General features: G+C 46.6%; 1 protein-coding gene across 1 annotated transcript in view; it reads left to right on the top strand.

The window, feature by feature from the left end:
- CNKSR1 (connector enhancer of kinase suppressor of Ras 1) overlaps positions 1-20871 on the top strand; it is a 424353-nt gene that overhangs the window by 134238 nt on the left and 269244 nt on the right. The window contains exons 4-6 of the mRNA XM_078682672.1: positions 406-490; positions 5925-5969; positions 14308-14427. Coding sequence (XP_078538798.1) covers positions 406-490; positions 5925-5969; positions 14308-14427 — 250 coding nt within the window. The remainder of the gene's footprint in view (positions 1-405; positions 491-5924; positions 5970-14307; positions 14428-20871) is intronic.

The following is a 20871-nucleotide window of genomic DNA, read 5'->3' as shown; positions in this document are numbered from 1 at the left end:
CCTCGACCCCCCTCCGCCTTTGGTGATTTCGCTCATGATCACTTTTGTAATCCTTAACCTCCGAGTGGCTGTAAACACATTCTGTAATTTGTTGGCGCTTGTTTGGGGTGTGTGCTGCCTCCTGTAGGGTGTTGGCCGAGGGGAGCGGGGGTGTCGTTTGTTTTCTCCACCACATCTTGTCCGACGACCCCTCCAGGGCCCTGGGTCCATCTCCTGCCCATTACCAGCCACCTGGGCCGGTCTGTCCGGTCTGTAACCCTACCTCCAGGCCCGGAGTGGGGCAGCAGTCCAGATTGCGAGCTGCTGGTGTAGGCTCAAGCGCTGAATGTCTCTCCTGGTGTCATTGGGTAGGTCTGTGTCTCCCCCTTCTGGTCTCACTCAGCCTGTGTCTGTCTCCCCCCGCAGGTATCTTTTTACCCGTCTCAATGACTACTCGGCCAGCAAGGAGGTGATTGCGCTGTGTGCGGAGCTGTCGGATATCGTACACAAGGTGGGTAAGTGGAGGGGTCGGTCTGCCCCGCCTCGAGTATCTATCCCCCCCCCCCAACTCCCGCGTGCCCGTTTCACCTGGTCCAGTGAGGGCGAGTGGAGAGGCCCGGCTATCACTGAGGGAAGCGGCACCGGGGGACAGTCTGAGGCCTTGATTGCATGCTCGAGGAAGGGTGGCTCTTATTACCCCAGGGGAGCTGGAGGGGGGGGCGGAGGGAGGTGGACGGCTGTTAAGGTCAGTTGGTGTGGGGAGTCTGGCGATCGTCGGAGCCTTCGCTTTGACTTGGTGCAGGTGGGTACACAGGTTCTGGCTGATTGGGGGGAGGGGGGCAGTGAATGTTTGCCATAAGTGGGGAGTGTGTGGCAGCGTGAGCCTGAGATGTGAGGAGACCCCGTTGATGGCGGTGCCAGTTACTTGTGAGGAGTTTGGCGCTAAGGCCGTGGTGGCAGGCTTAATGCCCGGGCAGACGGGTTGAAACACATAAGGCCCTTTGAGGACACAACGCCTGTGTCACAGGGTTATTGAATCCTGTGGGAAAGTGAAAAGCATGTAACTTATGGCGGCAGGAGCCTCTGGGGAGCGCTGTCTGGGGCTCTGACAACTTGTGAGTTTGGGGGGCACCGTGGTTGTGGGAGTCAGCGAGGAGTAAAAAGCAGGTCTCCGAGGCCAGGGGAGCGTCTGAGGATCCGGTGAATGTGGGCCCTTGTGCAAGAGACTTCCATTTATATCCCATGAATCATCTGCAGCGCCGGCCGCTCCTGGAAAGGTCAGAGGTAGCTCGCGTGACAGCGGGGAGGAAGCCTTGCACACGAGCAGCTCAGAGGGAAAGAGGGCGAGACTCCCCCTGTCTGAGTCCCACAGAGTGAGGAACCAAGATAGGGACAGAGCCGAGGAGCTACAAATAATGCAACCCGGGGCGAAGCATCCATTGGTGCAGCAGGTGCAGTGGCACAGAGGCCCAGAGGCCTGAGGTGACCACTCCAGGTCCTTCCTTGCACACGGGCTACGCCCTGAATGTAACAGATGAGGACAGAGCACGAGACTGATGCAAACTTAGATTTAGCAGGTGGAACTGAGACAATACGGCCATGGTCCGGGCAAGAGTGAGTGAAACAAACCCAAAGTGACAGACTGACGCGGGCAGAGCAAGAGTCTGTAAACGGGTACAGAGCCAGAGGAAGAGCCTCGACCAGAAGAGAACAAGAGCCAAGGACAGAGTATGAGGGGGTTGGAAAGTCCAGGACAGACCAAGGAAATTCTCCCGGGTGATTAGCCGTGAGATATAAATCCACTGATTGAGTGATTGTTTGAAAGAGTGGAAGCAAGCATTGGTAAAGCCAATAGGTGTCACCCACACAAGATCTATTGGCTTTGCCAATATGTTTTAGCCATGTTGTATACCAGCATGGCTAAGAATTAGCGGGGTAAAGGAGAGTGGAGTGGAGTGGAGTATTCTAGAGTGTCGTAGAGTGGGGTACAGTAGAGTGGGGTACAGTAGAGTGGGGTACAGCAGAGTAGAGTGGCGCAGAGAGCAGTAGTGTAGAGTACAGCAGTGCAGAGTTGCGTAGCTTGCAGTGGCTTAGAGTGCAGTGGTGCACAATAGTTGCCATAGAGTGGAGTGGCATAGTGCAGTGATTTTGAATAAAGAATTGTTGAATGCAGTAGTTTAGAGTAGTGCAGAATAGAGGGGTACAGGATAGGGTGGCACAGATGAGTGCAGTGGCGTAGAGTAGAGTGAAGTGACGTACAGTGGTGAAAGGTAGGGTGCAGTGGCATATAGTAGGGGCATAGAGCAGAGTGGAGAAGAGTGGTTTAGAGTGCAGTGGCGAGGAGTAGATTTTTTTCAGAGTAGAGTGAGGTGGCATAAAGTTGAGTGGCACAGGGTAGAGTAGAGTTGAGCAGAGTGGAGCAGAGTATAGTTAAGTGACCTAGACTGGAGTGGTGTAGAGTACAGTGGCAAATAGTGCAGTGGTGCATAGTAGTGTGTGGTAGAGTGCACTGACATAGAGTAGAGTGGTTCAGATTTGAGTAGAATGGCATAGAGTGAAGTGGCGTAGAGTGCGCTGGTGCACAGTTGATTAGAGTGGCATAAAGTAGCGTAGAGTGCAAAGCAGATTAGAGTGGCGTAGAATGAATATGTATAGAGAGCACTGGCATAGTGGAGTGGTGCACAGTTGAGTGCAGTGATGCAGTGCAGAGTGGTGTGGAGTTGTGCATAGTAGAGTGGAGTGGGGTAAAATGGTGTATGCATGGTGTGGTAGGGCACTGCAAATACAGACAACACATTTTCAATTGAAATGACCGGTACATTAGCAAAGACGTACAGTTTTACTGATAAAAGTGTACAGCGCACAACCAATAATGTGTGGAAATGTCATCACCCAGAATATTGATTTGTTTTGATTGTATTATAATATTGGTTTCCACCACACTTCAGAATTACCCCAAAAATGTGCTCCATTTGTTCTTTCCTAATTCGGATACATTTTGAAATACCTGCATAGTTCATTTACTGACATTTAAATATTCTTGTATGCTAGAAAAAAAAACATTATACAGCCTTCCTCAAGCACCAACCCCATATCCATTATGATTGACACATAAATCCTCTCACTTTGAAGTCACCCTGGAAGACAGCCTGATGTTTGACCTCTGTCTTTGAATGCACAGCAAGCGTGACAAGATAAGAACACGATTTAAAGGTCTGTTTACAAAAAGCAGGTTCGTGGAAGAATACACTAAACAAGGTTTGGGCAATGGGAGGGATGAACTCGAGCTGGACAGCCTAAAACAAATAGAGCCTGCGAATAGAACACATTTGGGAAGAGTAGGAGGAAAGAGAGTGTAACAGACCATGACCGAACAAGAGAGAGTTGGGCAGATTCGGACAGAGCAAGGAATGAGACCAACCCAGACAGACCCTTAACCAGCGTACCTGACCAAAAGAGAGCACGAGAAAGTGTTACGGAACACAACAAAGCACAAGGGAGTTTGGGAGACAAGTACTCGGCCAGAATGAGTGGACAGAGTCAGGCTGCTTGAGACACACACTGGACAGAACTGGGGACAGAACCACAAGGGTTAACTGAGTAGAACAGAGCAAGAGCGAGCGAGGCACACCAGGACATAGAGAGAGTGCAATTGACAGGACAGAGCAATAGAATGGGGCAGGGTCAGAGCAAGGAGTAGTGAGAGACACCTCGGAGTGAGGGACTGGCTTGGGCAGAGCAAGAGAATGAGTGAAACTTGCCAAGAAAGACTTGGGGACAGACCGGGGAGAGAATGGTATAACTGTGAAGAACACAGCAAGAGGTAGTGTAACAGACCAGCATAGGGCAAGGCAGCTTTAGAAAGACAAGAAGAGAACAAAACAAGAGTGGAGCAATTCCAGACAGCAGATAATAGTGAGATGTACTGGGCAGAGAGCGAGTGAGACAGACCAGTGCTGAGAAAGAGAGTGAAACATCTGGGTAAAGCAAAAGAGAGTGAGAAACACCTATATAGAACCCAAAAGAGAGACGACAAAGTAAGAGAGTGAGCCACACCAGGAACAAGGCAAAGGTAGGGTAGCAGACTGCATGCAGTTAGGCAAAGTCAGGAAGAGCAGAATTGATTAAGGAAGAGTGAGACAGACTGGGACAAAGCCAGAGAGAGCAGGAAGGGCAGGACAGAGCAAAGAAAAGTAAGCTACTACTTGTTGGAGAGAGGCGTCGGACAGAGCAAGCAAAACCGGTCTAGACTCCAGGTCGAAGCGAAAGTGTGACAGACTAGGAGAGAGACTGAGAATGCCTAAGGGAGGGCATAGCAACTGGGAACTAAATAGACGGGTGCACAGAGACAGCGTGTGGTGGACACAGGGCTAGCAGTATGATAAAAGTCCAGGACTGAGTGTAAGGGACAGCAGAGTATGAGCGAGACGGTCTGGTACAGAGCGCAAGAATGAGATAGACCTTAATACAGCATGAGACTGACCAGGGCAAAGCAAGAGATACAGAGACTGTTTGGATGAGGACATAAACTAACACTGAGACGGTGTGACAGGATAGGAAAAACCGAGGCAGAGTGACCGAGCAAGATGGAGAACAAGCATTGGCAAAGCCAGTAGTCCTCGCCTATGTAAGAGCTATTCACTTTGCCAATGTCTTTTAGCCCTGCTGAACAGCAGCATTACAAAAAAGTTAGAGAAGTGGCATAGGGTAGAGTGGAGTGGCATAGGGTAGAGTGTTGTAGTGAAGTGGTGTAAAGCAGTCCAGTTGTTGGTGTAAGTAACTAAAGCGTCAATAGAGACAGCAGATAGGATGAAAGCAATATAAATAAGAAGCCTTATGCCTGTGTTGAAAGTAGGAAAGCACATTGCATGTCCAGGAAGAATACAGACACGCTTATTTAAGCACTGCTTGTGAAGAGAATCTGCATGTCTAGATCATGCTGAAGTGTGCATTTACACTTTCAACTTTGTATTCATCCACAGGAATATTATATGTTCTTGTTGAAAATTCCTTTCTTTTGGACCCCATGAAGTTTAGTGTTCAATTTAATACTCATCAAATGCACTTCCGTGTGCCTGACACAGGAGTAATTTTGCATGTGTTTCCAGGATGGAAATTTATCAGCAAAATGTTCGTGGATCAGCAGAAACTTGCGAAATAGTGGGTGTTCACTCAGTTTTTGGGAGCAGCTTTCTGCCACCAACCATAACTTTACAATGCCAGAAAATCGCCCAACTGGGGGATTTACCTCTCTCCACGAATTGTGATCCTGTAAAGGACAAATGTCCTTTTTGACAAAGCTTAAGTTACACTGTGGTAGAGTGAAGCCGTTTAGGAATTGCCTCAGAGGCAGGAAGGTAGATAAATGGTCCAGCACAAAATCAAAATAAGTGCGAAAAGAGATAAGTATACTAGGACCTGGTGCCCAGAGGTAAGGGTCAAGATTTTGACAAAATGAGAGAGCAAGGGGAAACGGGGAAGAGCCTCTGCACAGGGTCTGTATCGCACCTTCTATTAGACACCTGTAGCGCAAGGGTTTGAAGAGCCTATAGGGAATTTTCTCTTGGATTAAAATGAATATTGGGTCAACCGGTCATGCTGATTGATTGTGCATCTCGCTGTTGCGGAGAGGGTGGGCCAGTATGATAACTATGCTTAAGCTTAAGAAAATATTATAGCATTTGTATTGTATCTTATTTGCTCGTTTCCTTCTTCTCCCTTCCCGTTTCCTGTCTATCCATCTTCTTTCCCCCTCTTTACAGCCTTTGGCTATTTATCTGCACAGCTTTGTATCATTATCCTCTAGTCTGTCTTTACTACCTCCTTTTGAGGGCTTCCCTCTTTTCTCTTGTCCTGCTTCTCATCTTTCTCTTCTTTCCACTTATCTCACCCCATTTTTCTCTGTACCCCCTTTCCCATAACATTCTTTGTCTTTGTTTTTTCAGGAAAACCTCACAGTCTCAGAAAAGGAAGATAGAATTTTACCCATTGTAAGTTTAGGAAATGCCTCCTGGTCAATTAATCTGCGAGTGTGTGCATATGGCATTATGCCAGAGTCTCTGTGCATCTGATTATGTATGTGCCTTTACATCTCTCTCTGTACGTTTATCCGTTCTCAGAATGCACCACTTTGAGCATTCATGGCTTTACAGGCTAAGAGGATCTTGAACCTGCCCATTCCTTCTCGTGTCATAACCTAGCCTGTGTTCTACCCACTACAACCACAGAGCGAATGTGTGTCTGTTCACTTTCTGCATAACCTGTATTCTGATCGCTGTATGAGTTCCAACCTAACAGCCTTGAACAAACCTGTTCTCTGTCGCCGCAACTTGGCTTCTGAACATTCTTTTCATTCCAGCACATGAGCATTCGGATCCTTACATCCTGCGAGTCTAAAATATACCCGGTCAATTGCTAGGTATACTCTAACCTTAAGTATTCTACGTATTACAACCTGAGTCTGGAACATACTCATCCATTCGCTAGGTATACCCTAACTTTAAGCACGCTATGCGTTAGAGCCTAAGAGTCTAGAACATGCCAGTTCGTTCACTTGACCTAGCCTAACCAGAAGAATTCTACTCACTGCAACCTCAGGGACTTGAACATGCCTGTTCACTCTCTAGGCATAACATTACACATAACCCTTCTATCCTTTACAATCCAAGAGTAAACTGCTCATACCGGTCTGTAGTAAAAGTGTACAGAGGGCTGTGCTAAGGCAGGGGTGGAGGGAGGGTGATGGAAAGAATGAAAAATGTAGCATATCATTCGTCCCCATTCCTTATCTGATGTGTAGGTAAGGCTCATGAAAGGGGTCTGGGCTACAATGAAGCCTTTTGCACACAGTCATTTTACCTGCTGGATTTTTTTGGTCTGTAAAATTGGGTTTGTTGTTCCTGCCCTCAATAAATCTGGGTGCAGGAACACTGGACCTCTTATAATTCTGTAGAATGGAATTCCACACAGGATTTCTGCTCCGCACTTTTCCCAATACGGGCTCTTCCCTTTTAAGGGCACCTTTCAGGTGGGCTGATGAGGCAGAGAGAGTGCAACACCATGAGTCATGAGAAGCAATGAAAACCGTTACTAAACCTCCCCTACCAGCTAGTGACTTTTGGATGACCTCAGTGGTTGAAGTGGGCGGGATCTATTGGGATCAATATTTAGTTTCCAACAAAAAAAATACCCATAAAAAAACAACCACTCCAGAACCGATAATGGGGACCTTCATGTTTCTCTGGCTGAAAGGAAGGGAGTAGATCTCCTGTTAGGTGAAACAAAGGGAGAGGCAGACTGCGAAACAAGAAGCAAGCCTTCTCGCCACGGGGGCCTCCTGCAAGAAATATAAATGGGTGTAATTGGATAATCGGCAAATCAAAGGGCTACTTGGGAGGCAGTATATGGCTTTAATTTATCTAGAAGTAGTTACTCTAGACTTTATGGTGACAAAGGCTCACTCTTTTTGAGAGATAATGTAGGGGTGCTATGAGCTGCGTTCTTGAAGGCATCCTTATAGTGGAAACTCATTTAAGGTTTGCACTCAGTACTGTCTTATTACCTATGCTTAAACATATATCTTTAATTCTTGTAGTGTAACTGTGGTTGGCTATAACTTGGAAAAATATTTTGTATTTGTCCAAACTTTCACAGATGTGCATTTGTAGTACACTGTGCAGTATACATACAAATAGGAAACCGTGTTAAACTATGAATAAGTATAGTCTTTTGTACTGCAAGAATACCCTTCCAGTCCAAACCCTGGGCTTGAAAGTATACACACTCTTGCACTATGATGCGCCAACGCTTGCATTACAGCAGTAAAGAGCACCATTTCTTTGTAGATATTGCGCTGATCTGCTCTCTCCCTTTCACACAACACAGCAAAGCAACTTTGCAGCACTGCTTTGTGTGAAAAGTTATTTAATCTGCCTCTAACTCTCTTAGCACGTTTTACGACATCTTTCTCATAGTGTGTGTAATAAAATTCACAGTGCTTCTAGTCACAGGCTTGGACCTCGTAGCATTATAAATACAGGACCATGTTCTACTGATACCCCAACCAGGAATCAGTTATGTGACTGGACGTCTCCCCTCTCCACAGTTAGCACATTAACCTTTGGAGCTTGCTCAAATAAATGTATTTCCCAAGGATTATTTAAAAAAAATATATTTTATATATCGTTACAAACAAGAAGGTAAACGACAACAAAAAGTTGTAAAGTATACTTTATTTACCCACTTCTCCTACATTGCACTTCGGATCAGAGTTCACATATGGGTTTTATGCATCTCAACCGCTGGATGACCTAGGAGATACTCTGTACGAGGCCTCCATGAGTCCCCCATCTCCAACGCAGTCCAGCACTGATCAGCTGAAGAAATGTGTGCGTCCAGGAAGCTGCTGCAGCCCTGGCTAAGACACACAACAGAAAGGGCAACAGCAGAGTGAATTCTCTAATAACCTCTAAAGAAGGTACTCTGATGCCTCATTCTGGAGATTAATCCGGTGGTCTGCTAGTTAGACGCTGGTGGTGCAGAATTATTGAGGAATCTGAAATACTGCACCCAAATCCCCTAGTTAGTCCTCCTTTCTTCTTTTATTCCACAAGCAGTTTTCTGGTGATCTTAGCTGTGCTCCCACAGATCTTGCATTCGAGATAGGTCCCTAATTACTGGTACCGGCCCCTTCGAAATTAAGAGGCACTCCTAATGAGGCCCTTAATGATTTGCTCAGAGGAGTGAAGCCATCCATTTCGTCAGCTTTGGGATCCAGCAACCACAACCCTTAGAAAATGTCAACCATCTTCAGCCTTCGAGTCTTTAACTTCAACCATATGAACAAGTCACTGGAGGGATGACAATACAGGCCTCAAATACCCAGACAATGGGAAGATACACTGATGCATTCCCCTGTAGAAATAGCCATGCAGTCTCCAACTGGACTGGACAAACTCCCCTGCCTTCCGCGGGAGTAATTAGACCTGAGTAAACCCTCATTTTTAAAATTATACCTTTTATTTCATAGCGCTCGCTCGCGCTTCCCTGGCCACGCCCACCGCAATAGGCCACGCCCACCTGAGCTTTTTAAGGAGCTGACTGCTAGCTCAGTGTAATTGGACTGGACAACTCCCCTGCCTTCCGCGGGAGTCATAGACCCGAGCTATCCCCCACTTTTAAATTCAACCTCTATCTTTACAGCGCTCGCTCGCGCTCATTTTAACTTCAGCCTACCTGCCCTCAGGGACTCTCCCTGCCTCTGTCAGCGCCGCGCAGCCCAAGGTGACGCTGCAGCGGCCATAGGAGCTCCTGCTCGCCGCCTCCAGCGGCCGCTCCCCCCGGCCACGCCCACTGCAACTGGCCACGCCCACCTGAGCCTCATAAGGAGCTGACTGCTAGCTCAGTGCGACTGGACAAACTCCCCTGCCTTCCGCGGGAGTAATTAGACCTGAGTAAACCCTCATTTTTAAAATTATACCTTTTATTTCATAGCGCTCGCTCGCGCTTCCCTGGCCACGCCCACCACAATAGGCCACGCCCACCTGAGCTTTTTAAGGAGCTGACTGCTAGCTCAGTGTAATTGGACTGGACAACTCCCCTGCCTTCTGTGGGAGTCATAGACCCGAGCTATCCCCCACTTTTAAATTCAACCTCTATCTTTACAGCGCTCGCTCGCGCTCATTTTAACTTCAGCCTACCTGCCCTCAGGGACTCTCCCTGCCTCTGTCAGCGCCGCGCAGCCCAAGGTGACGCTGCAGCGGCCATAGGAGCTCCTGCTCGCCGCCTCCAGCGGCCGCTCCCCCCGGCCACGCCCACTGCAACTGGCCACGCCCACCTGAGCCTCATAAGGAGCTGACTGCTAGCTCAGTGCAACTGGACTGGACAAACTCCCCTGCCTTCCGCGGGAGTAATTAGACCTGAGTAAACCCTCATTTTTAAAATTATACCTTTTATTTCATAGCGCTCGCTCGCGCTTCCCTGGCCACGCCCACCGCAATAGGCCACGCCCACCTGAGCTTTTTAAGGAGCTGACTGCTAGCTCAGTGTAATTGGACTGGACAACTCCCCTGCCTTCCGCGGGAGTCATAGACCCGAGCTATCCCCCACTTTTAAATTCAACCTCTATCTTTACAGCGCTCGCTCGCGCTCATTTTAACTTCAGCCTACCTGCCCTCAGGGACTCTCCCTGCCTCTGTCAGCGCCGCGCAGCCCAAGGTGACGCTGCAGCGGCCATAGGAGCTCCTGCTCGCCGCCTCCAGCGGCCGCTCCCCCCGGCCACGCCCACTGCAACTGGCCACGCCTCCTACCATCGCCATAAAGCATGTGCTTCTATCGTACGCGCAGCGGACGGGCGCAGTGGGCGCGCCTAAGGCAAGCCCGTCTGCGCCCGTCCGCGCCCAGACGGGCCCAGGGCGGCAAAATGCTGCCCAATCTTTGGCATACTCCCCCGCTGCACTTAGAAACCTCCAGCAGCCCCCCTGCGCTCTCCTATCCACAACCTGGGACCGCTTGACATCTCTCGGCATTGCGGCCGACCTGGTCTCTCCCAGACTTACCCGTGCACCCGAGTTGCTCCCTGCGCCGCCGGAAACTTGTATCCGTGTATTGTATCTTAACACTCGGTCTCTCCCCCAACACCACGCTGATATTTTTCTTCTGCTGACCGCGGAAAACCCAGACATCCTGCTGCTCACTGAGACCTGGCTATCCGACTTATCCCTTCCTGACATCCTGGCTGCCCTACCCCCTAACTATTATCTGCTGAACGCCAACCGGCCTCTCGGCCGCCGTGGCGGAGGGGTTGCAGCAATTATTGGTAAAGATCTACCTCTCATTAAGTCCTCATCTTTATGCCTCCCTGATGTTGAAAATCTGGTAATCAGCCTGCCAACTGAAGCGGGGGCTTTGACCCTTATCGTCTTATACCGCCCTCCTACCCTGATGCCATTATTTCCCGTCACTCTCTGTGAGCAGCTTGCTGCCCTCATGACTTCCTCAGCTCGCGTTGCCATATATGGCGACTTCAACTACTGGTTCAACCATGCTGCCGCTGGTCCCCATGCCACCGAATTGTTTGAGGCACTTTCTAGTCTCAATCTGACGCAGCATGTGACCTCCCCCACCCACACCGGGGGTAACATCTTGGACCACATATGGACTCAAGGTATCTCACTTCTCGGTCCGACTGTCTCCCCCTGCGTCTGGTCAGATCACTCACTGATCGAGTCATCCATCCTCATAAAGGGCCTGGTCAGGCCCCCCCCCCCCCGATCTGGAGGGTCCGCCCGGAACTGGAAAACTCTTGACTCGCCTGCCTTTCTCTCCCTACTTGCTAAAACCCAGCCTCCACTCCCCGAGTCCTTGGACATTAACACCATGGACGCTAACATCTCACACTGGTTAACAACGGCCAGTGACACTTTTGCTCCCCTTATTTGCTTCTCCCGCACTCATCCTAATAAATCCCACAAATGGTATAACTCCACCTTAAAGCAACAACATCTGGAGCTGCGCCGATTGGAGCGCAGATGGCGGCGCCATTACCTCGGCCCCGACAGGGAAGCCTACGTGTCTGCGCGCAAAGCCTACAAAGCTGCAATTATCACCACCAAAACTTCCTTCATCTCCAACAGGATCCTAACAGCCCCCAATAGATCCAAGGAGATATTCAAAGTCCTTGGCGAATTGACATCGGACGCCAGGACACTGCCGATCCCACCTCCCTCTTTGGAATCCTGCACTGCTTTAAACTTCTTTTTCACCGATAAAATCACTGCCATTAAGAACTCCATTCCCTACTCACTTCCGCCCGCCACATCAGTTCCCCTCCCTGCCAATACACCTACCTTCTCTGTTTCCTGCGCTCGACCCGGAATCACTTGCCAGACTGTCCACTCGCGTGAAATCTGGATCTCCCAAGGACTGCTGTCCTCCTTTTGTGCTCCGTGACATCTGCCATACCCTTCCTCACTGTATCCTTCCCTTGCTCAACTCCTCTCTCATCTTAGGCACAGTTCCCAGCTCATTTAAAGAGGCCACATTGGTGCCCCTCTTAAAAAAGCCCGGCACCGATTCAGCAGTCCTGGCCAATTATCGCCCCATTTCCCTCCTACCTTTCTTTTCCAAAATCCTCGAGGCTCATGTCACGACCTGCCTCTCACATTTTATCGAGGAATCCAACTACCTGGCACCCAACCAGGCCGGGTTCAGACCAGCTCACTCCACTGAAGCCGTGATCCTCGCTGTGCTGGATAATCTCAGGCGCAGCGAGGACAAAGGACATCCCCAGGCACTTGTTCTACTCGACCTATCGGCGGCTTTCGACACGGTGGACCATAACATCTTAATCCACCGTGTCGAATCCGCCGGAATCTGTGGGGCTGCTCTGTCTTGGATTAAATCCTTCCTCGAGGAGAGGTCCCAGGCAGTAAGCATGGGTCCTTTCTGTGCCACTAGTGTCCCCTCGTCCTGCGGAGTCCCTCAAGGATCATCTTTGTCTCCCCTTCTTTTTAATTTGTACCTCCAACCCCTTCTTCACTCCCTGGGTAAATGGGATATCACCGTGTTTAACTACGCGGATGATTTACAACTTATTTTTCCCCTCACCTCCCCTGACGCCGTCACCAACTTTCAGACTGCCATGACACACATCCAGCATTGGATGAACCAAAATCAGCTCAAGCTCAATCCAGGCAAGACTGAGCTCCTCCTTCCGGGGAGAAGTGCCCAGTTTTGGGGCCCCCAGTACTGGCCGACTGAGCTTGGAATACCACCTTCTCCTGCTGGATGTGTCAAGAGCCTCGGAATTTTGATCGACTCCGGGCTCACCCTCAAGGCACAGGTGAGCGCAGTAACATCTTCCTGTATGTTTCAACTTTACAGGATTCGGAAAGTCGCTCACCTCCTTTCACCTGAAGCCCTGTTGCAAGTCCTAATAGCCCTGGTGATGTCCCGGCTGGACTTCTCGAATTCAATCTACCACGGTCTCCCTCAATCTCTGCTATCGAGGTTGCAGATAGTCCAAAACCAGGCCGCCCGGTTGGTCTTCAAAATCCCCAAATGGCAGTCGGCCCAACCTTTATTACGCCATCTTCATTGGTTACCAGTGAACGAAAGAATTACGTTCAGGGTTCACTGCCTGATCTTTAAAGCTCTCACTGGCCCTGCCCCTGCTTTCCTCAAGTCTCTCATTACTCCTTATTGTCCCCCCCGCACCTTGAGGTCTACCCATCTTTCGCTTCTTGTTGTCCCTTGTTTCAAACTCGCAAAATCAGGCGGCCGCAGCTTCTCCTGCTTAGCCCCTAAGCTGTGGAACTCCCTCCCTCTCGCACTTAAGTCATCTTGTTCCCTCCTTTCTTTTAGGAAATCCCTAAAAACTATGCTCTTTCCTCATTAAATTCTCTGCTCCCCTGCTTCCTCCCTTCTTTTCCTAATCCAATCAGCGCCAGGAAACCTCCGGTGACAGTGCGCTCAAGAAATCCATAATAACATAACATAACATATCTTTTTTCTGGTGCCTCATGAATTACTCTATCGGATCCTATGAACATGAGCAGTTAAGTCAAGGGCCTCATGGATAATTAGGGAACCAGGAATGGCTGTGCTCAATGGTTTTGCACTTTGATGTTTGAAACAGAGTAAACTTTGAGAAGTGTATTTTGCTGTAATGCATAACATGGTACTGATGTTTCCTTAGGAGTCAGTTTGCTCGTCTTTGGGTCTGTATTCTGTCTGGACACCAATATCCCCGTCCATCCACTCATGTTTGTCTACTGCCACATCTGTTGTATTGTTTGCCTATTTCACATCCCTGTTTGTCTGTTTACCTGACTGTTCTGGCAACACTTGTGTGTCCATGTGTTAGTGTCTGCTTCTGTAATTGGGTGTTTGTCAGTAGTAATATTGTATCTGGGTTTTTCACCACTTCTCCTTAGGTGCTGAAGAGAGCATGCATAGGGGACGGTGTGCTCACTCACATTTTATGTGCCTGAGATAATGTGTACATATAAACATCATAGTCCAAATAACTGACTAACCTATCCACCACTCAAATTTCTTTCATATTTCACTATACTAATTCAACACTAATCCTTTATGGGTTCTGGAGTAGCATGCTACTCGCTGAAAAAGCGCTTTTGACGCCTCGTCAGGAGTAGTAAGCGCTATATAACTGCAATTACAATACAATACAAATAGTGGTTAATCTCTGTATGATCTGTAGTCCCTCTCCTCCAGAATACAGAGAGTATATAAACGTAGCCAGCACTAATAACTGAATCGCCTCTGTCGTTCTTACATTTAGTATTTTTTGCTCCCTTCCCCTTTAAGTGTCAGAATATTTCTGCGGTCTGTGAAAACATCCTGAGCTCCAGCCCTGAGTACCTCCTGAACCAGCGGGCCTCTGTAGAAGCAGTACATCTGGTGCCGGTGCCACCAGAGGATAGCTTGGTAAGTAATCCACATCGACATAAGTGACTTCTCTCACTCACCCACTGAAGGCCCTTAAACCACTTCCTACTTTTTGGTCATTGAAGGTTTGATTGGCAGCCCGGGCTCCTTTGCAAAACCCCATCTATGAGCCTATGGATTGGGGGAAGTTAACAATGTAGAGGTTTATATAAAGGCAATATTCAGAAGCTTATTTATGAATGTATCAGTTGATATGTGTAGAGCGCGCACCTAGCTAGAGAGCAATAGAGCACTGAACAGGGGGCCTGGGTCCCCAGGAAGATTGTCATTGGCGGAATGAAAGAGGAGACGGTCGAGTCTGGGTTTATGCCCCTTGAAGAGTTGTGTATTCAGCATTTTTTGTGTCGAGCCTGCCAGAGCACACGCTAGTGCATGAGTCTCGCTTTCGAGAAACTATTGTTTACAAAAAAGGGCTTTAAGCCCTACCATTGCGTACCTTTTGTTGACTGCAGCGTCCCTCTTTTTTTTTTTTTTCAGCCACCTTAATTGGCCAGTGGTAGCCAAACGTAATTTCCGATCCTTTCTGTGGAGCAGGGACCAAGCACAGATTAATCAAACTTAATCTGTGGCCGTCTGCTGCTCCGATGTGATGGTACTATTTCTGCCCCCTTCCCACTCGCCCTGCCTGTTTCTCCCTCCATAGTTTAAGGAAAGCATGCACAATCAAGCAAGCCGTGAACAATTTAATATACCCACTTATAATTATATTTGCTCTCCTTCCCCTCATAACAGATTCTACCCCCACTGTACCCCCACTCCACCCTACCCTACTCCAATATACCCCAATCTACCCCACTCCAATCCAGTACAATCTACCCTAATCTACTCAACTCAAAACTACCCCACTCCCAATCTACCACACTTCAATCTGGCCTTCTCTACTCCACTCTATCCCACTAGACCCTACTCCACTGTACCCTAATCTACCACACTCCTCTCTACTCCACTTCACTACCATCTACACCAATCTACCCCACTCCAATTTACCCTACTCTATCCCAATATACCTCACTCCACTCTACCTCAGTGTACCCCACTCCACTCTATTCCAATCTACCATACTCCACTCTACCCCACTCATTCTCTACCGTACTCTATGCCAATATAGTCCATTCCACACCATTTTATCCCACTCCAATCTAATATACCCCACTCCAGTCAACCCCAATCTACCCCGCTGCAATTTACCCCACTCTGCTACAACCTACCCTCAGTCCAATCTACCACACTCTACCCCACTCAACTCCATTCTACCACAATCTGCCCCACTCCACCCTTCCCCAATCTACGCTACAACCTACCCTAATCTACTCCACTACAATCTACCCCACTCCACCACACGCTACCCCAATCTAATACACTCTACCCCACTCCACTCTACCCCACTCCACTCTACCCCAATCCACTCCACTCTACCTCACTTTACCCCACCCTATCCCACTAGAGCCCACTCTACCTCATGTAACTCTATCCCAACCTACCCCTAACTACTCTACCTTAATCTACCCCACTCTACCCCACCAACTTCACTCCACTATAGTCTACCCTAATCACCTCCCCTCTACCACAATCTATCCCATCCCACTCATCTTTATCTCAATCTACTCCACCCTAATCTACCCCACTCCACTGTACCCCACTTAACTGCACTACAATCTACACCAATCTAGCACACTCCAATCTACCCCCACTCCACCACAGTCTACCCTACTCCACCCCATTCTTACCTAACCTACCCCACTCCCCTCTACCACAGTCTAACCCACTCCCCTCTACCTATTCCAGCCTACCTCATCCCAAAACACTTTACCCCAATCTACCACACACTACCTCATTCTACCCAACTCTACAACAATCTACCCCACTACAATCCAATCCACCCCACTCTATCCAACTAACTTTTAGCCATGCTGATCATCAGCCACATTGGTGCACAGCATGGCTAATACACATTGCCAAAGCCAATAGCTCTCATGTAGGCTTGACTGTTTGGCTTCGCCGATGGTTTTCTCAAGTGTTGGAGAGTTGGTGCTAATCTGATGTCGAGGTGGATGCTGTTCCAAATCCTTGCAGCTTGAAGGAGTTTGACACACTGCCTAAAATATGCAAAAAAAAATAAAGATACTCTTGTAGCTCTGGGAAGACTCCCGTTTGAATAAAGTGCATTCCAAGCAAAACACTTAGATTAGCTACAAAAGCCCCTATGGTCGCTTTTAAATTCATGGGCGCTGATCGTTTTGGTATCGGTAGTACTACTTGCCTTACTGATTTCTGTATAGAGATCTGTTAATATGCTCTAATTAGACCGAAGCACCTAGGAGTTTCTCTTGCTTATTCGAGGTTGTCTTGAATGGAACATTACTGTCTACAACTAGTAATACCTTACCTGCAGGGTTAAATGTTTTTGTCATGTTTTAGCTTGTAATGGTTTGTGCTGTACCAGGGGCACTTGTTGCTTGTTCTGCAAGGGCAGGGTTCATGCCAGATTTTTAGAATAACCACTGATTATTTACTCATTCCTGTATAAATTAATTGTATGTCTATGCTGTGCGGATTTTCTCAAAAACCTGGCATGGACTCTTCTTCCATGCTCCAAATTGGTCAGCTCTATACTAACCCCTACTGAGGTTTATGATTAAAAACATTGCCACAGGCTATTCAGCTGGAAAATTGGTGTTTGTGATGCTGGTTCTTCACTTACAATTCTGAAGTGGGAGAGTCTTTCATCTTGTCAAATGCTTTCTGGTAGGGAATCGGCTCAGGAGACCACTTTCTATTCCCACGGGAGGCCAACCATGCTTTGTTTGATTAATTGAGGCTCAGAAATTTGATTTGATCTTTTCCTTTGTCGATTTAAAAGAGGATGATGGGAGACACTGAGAAGAATCCATAAAAGTGTTAGAAAGTGCAGACCAGAATGTGTATACACAAAACAGTTTACAACTAGCAAACTGCTTTTGAATCCTATTAGAGAAAAGTACGTACTTCCTGGATAAAATATAAAGACATTTCATTCTATGGCCTACAATTGTTGGGATTTGGCTGTAACACCTCCTTTGTAATAGCATGTCTACCCCTTTCCCACAGAATTTCCATATAGAAGTGTGATCAATCTTTGTGGTAGACTCGGCCAAACGTAAATTTTGTAAGTCCATTCCCTGTATCTTCTACAAGATGATAGGTTTCCAATTTTTGCAGGTTTTTTTAATCTAAACATCTGTGACTTTTACAAAAGGAACGCACTGCCCATATTATATTCCCTGGAGAGCAGTTAGTCTAATTAATGCAAGCTAGTGGAAGATTATTTTACTTTGTCAAAGTATGCACTTTTTATTTAGGCATCCCAGAAAGACTAGTAAGGATCAATTCGAGGTAGCACATGACTTAATTTCCAGGAACACACAGTACATGCTTTTAAATCTCCATCCACAGACAGATTCTGGTGCCTCTTAAATTCTTCTTCGATGATCAATAGCGCCTTTGTTCCATTAGGCTCTGCTCATGTGAGCTTTCACACATGGTGGATACCTGCTAAGTTACCTATCTGTGAATTCTTGAGTTGTCCCTAAACCCTCCACAATGTCCAACCCTGCCGTGAATGCTAGTGTGGGGTGAGGATGTGTAAGAATCATAGCAGTTATGATAGCTTCTCATTTACTTTGATAGCTCTTTGCTATTTTGTTTCTGGTAAGTCCTCAAAATAACCTCTCGCACCGTCGACATGGCTTGTCAAAATGCACTATTTTAGGTTATGCTTGACTCATGAACGATCTTTATAATTTTTGGTTTTAAGGAGTTGCTTCTCTTGCTTGCCCATCTTATGGGAGAGACTATTTGCCAGTGGCTGTGTAGTTTGAATGAACTTGTGTATTTTTTTTGTCATGGGCCAATGATTCAGCATAATCGCTCGAAGAACAGCAAAATTGCGCATCATTTTATTTTCTTGTATCTTTTCTGGGCTTGAGTTTGGCCATTGTTAGTTCTCTTTTAGAAAGGAGGGCCACACTTTCTTAAAAGATGTTCGTCATGAAGATTACCCTGACCATAGTTTAAAAACTTGGGTGCACTGCCTAATTACACACAATGTCATCTCGCTCAAATAACTGCTGGTTTTGTTGTGTGAATGGGTTGCATCATAGTTTGTCTGATTTACCACTTTTTTATTCCTCAGTTTTAGCAACCACTGTGCCAGCTGCAAGGTGTCACATACTTACACTTGGCTGCATTTTGTTAATAGTGTATATTCTGGACACATTTTTGTGCTAGTCACTTGCTTGGCATCTTTTTTTCCTTAATCGACGCCCATTTATTGGTAGTGATCCAGCGATCATGGATCGATCATTTTTCACAAACAAAGGCCCATTTACGTTACCCAACTAATCCCTTCATGCTGGGGTTCAGTGTGATGCAAGTTTATACACAACTTAACAAAATACACAATAGAAACAGCATTTCTCCTTACAATATGTATATATTTGTAGCGACAGACCGTATAAAGTTGAAAAGTTGCTAGCAATAATATGTACCTATCAATACTACTAAATAACAGACTCCATGTGTAATTTATAATATTTATCGTTAATAATGTGAATTGAATGCTCATCAAGTATCGTTATACAATGCAAATCATAGATTATCACAGAGAGAATGCATTAGCAATGTACAGAATCAATCTCATGTCAAATAAACAATGCATTGAAAGAGTGGATAGGCGAAGAGAGAAAAGTTTGTGACAAAATAAAATGTGCAAATGACTATGCAAATTTCAGCAATCTGGAATATTTTCTATACTTATCAAAGTAAGAATCGGGGAAATCTACCCTCTGGCCAAAGGACAGTAAAGCCCCTCAAGAAGAGTCGAGTGGCAAAGATTAAGTCAGGAATCAGGAAACAGGTAGGCCTCTATCTGGAAACAGCAAACCGACGATCTCCTGCAAGCTGACCAACACCTACTACAACCCCCGCCCACCGGGGCACCTCAAATATACCCTAAAATCTAAATGTCCAACCCACATTTGTTTCAATATGAGAGCAACCTCTGTCTCTCATTGGCTAAGGATAGGTGTGTACTGTCACACCACTCTCAGCATGACTATTTTATTCAATATCCCTTTGTCTTAAACTTTCAGCAGTACGACAGATTCTTCCCAGGAAACATCGTTGAACACAATCATTGTACATATTTCTTTCAGCACATTTTATGTATCAAGTCTTTGCGCTTCCATTGCTTGCCTCTGCCATCTCGTGAAGGAAGTTGTCCGCTTCCACTGATATCATATTTTCTTTTCCTTAGCTTGGCAGTCATACAGTACAATACGAGGTTCATGTTCATGCCTTTGCGTTCTCTCTTTTTATTCAAAACCCTCTTTTGGTCATTTTAATTCCTCTACCAAATATTAACCCCAGACTGGCATGCAGAAGAGTAGGCCCATGCTTGTTTTTCTACAGAAAACAAACACATAACATTATTATTTTTATGAAATGTAATTTCATTGCACACCATCCCAGCATTGCACTAACCCATGGACAACCTGTATTATTTTCCTAGCAATCATTATTAACGTGCACAAAAGCAGCATTAGTCTTTTATTTTTCTTAAAGCCAAAAGTGTCTGCGGCCTAGTTCCATGCATTAGTATACGCATGCGCAAACGTATTTTTCCTTATTTTGGCGTTCATTAATAATATTTTTCACAGCACAGTGTTAATGAATGTTAGTGAGGGTTCAATCCGAGCAGGTTTTTATTTTCGCAAAACCCTGCTCCCTCTGTGGTCTAGAAAGTGATAAACTGCTGCTCAACCAATAAGTACATTTCTGTTAGCATTTACAAAGGAAACCTTGTTAGTCGATTTAACTTGGAATTTACTGAAAGAATTGTCTGCTTGATAGTGCAAGTGAATTTTTTTTTCAAGTAAGCAGTTTTTTCAGTGTTTTCTTTGGTGTCACTGGCTTAATGATGGCAGATAGTTTGCAAGATGAAAGACGAACTAGACTTCTTCAAATGACATTTTTCCTAATATGATTTTTATTGAATTTTAAGCCACAACCAAGCGTACCTTCAGTAGGTACATGTGCAAAATTAAGCCTACTGGGTTTTAGGCAGCTAATTCTATGGTGCTAGACTGCTGTTCAGACTCGAGCAGTAGCTGTGAGCTGCTGTTTACTGGGTACTCCACTGTAGTGCTTCTCTGAGTTTCAATGTGTGTGCATAATTTGGAGAAACACCAAGAACATGAATTGATGGAAAAGAGTCCAACTACTATGGTCAAAACGAGACTGGTTAATGGAATAAATCAGAACCCAGCCACAACAGCATCCTTTGGATAAATAAGGACCATATTTGGAGAGATACTGATGTGTGTGAAACACTTGGATTGTAGGAACAGTTACAACCAAAAAAATGTAAATGTCACCACAGTCTGC

This window comes from Lissotriton helveticus, chromosome 3_1 (assembly GCF_964261635.1).
Source record: "Lissotriton helveticus chromosome 3_1, aLisHel1.1, whole genome shotgun sequence".
Classification (NCBI taxonomy): Eukaryota; Metazoa; Chordata; class Amphibia; order Caudata; family Salamandridae; genus Lissotriton; species Lissotriton helveticus.
Note: the sequence above shows the minus strand (reverse complement) of the source record. Positions and strands in the feature narration are given on the sequence as shown.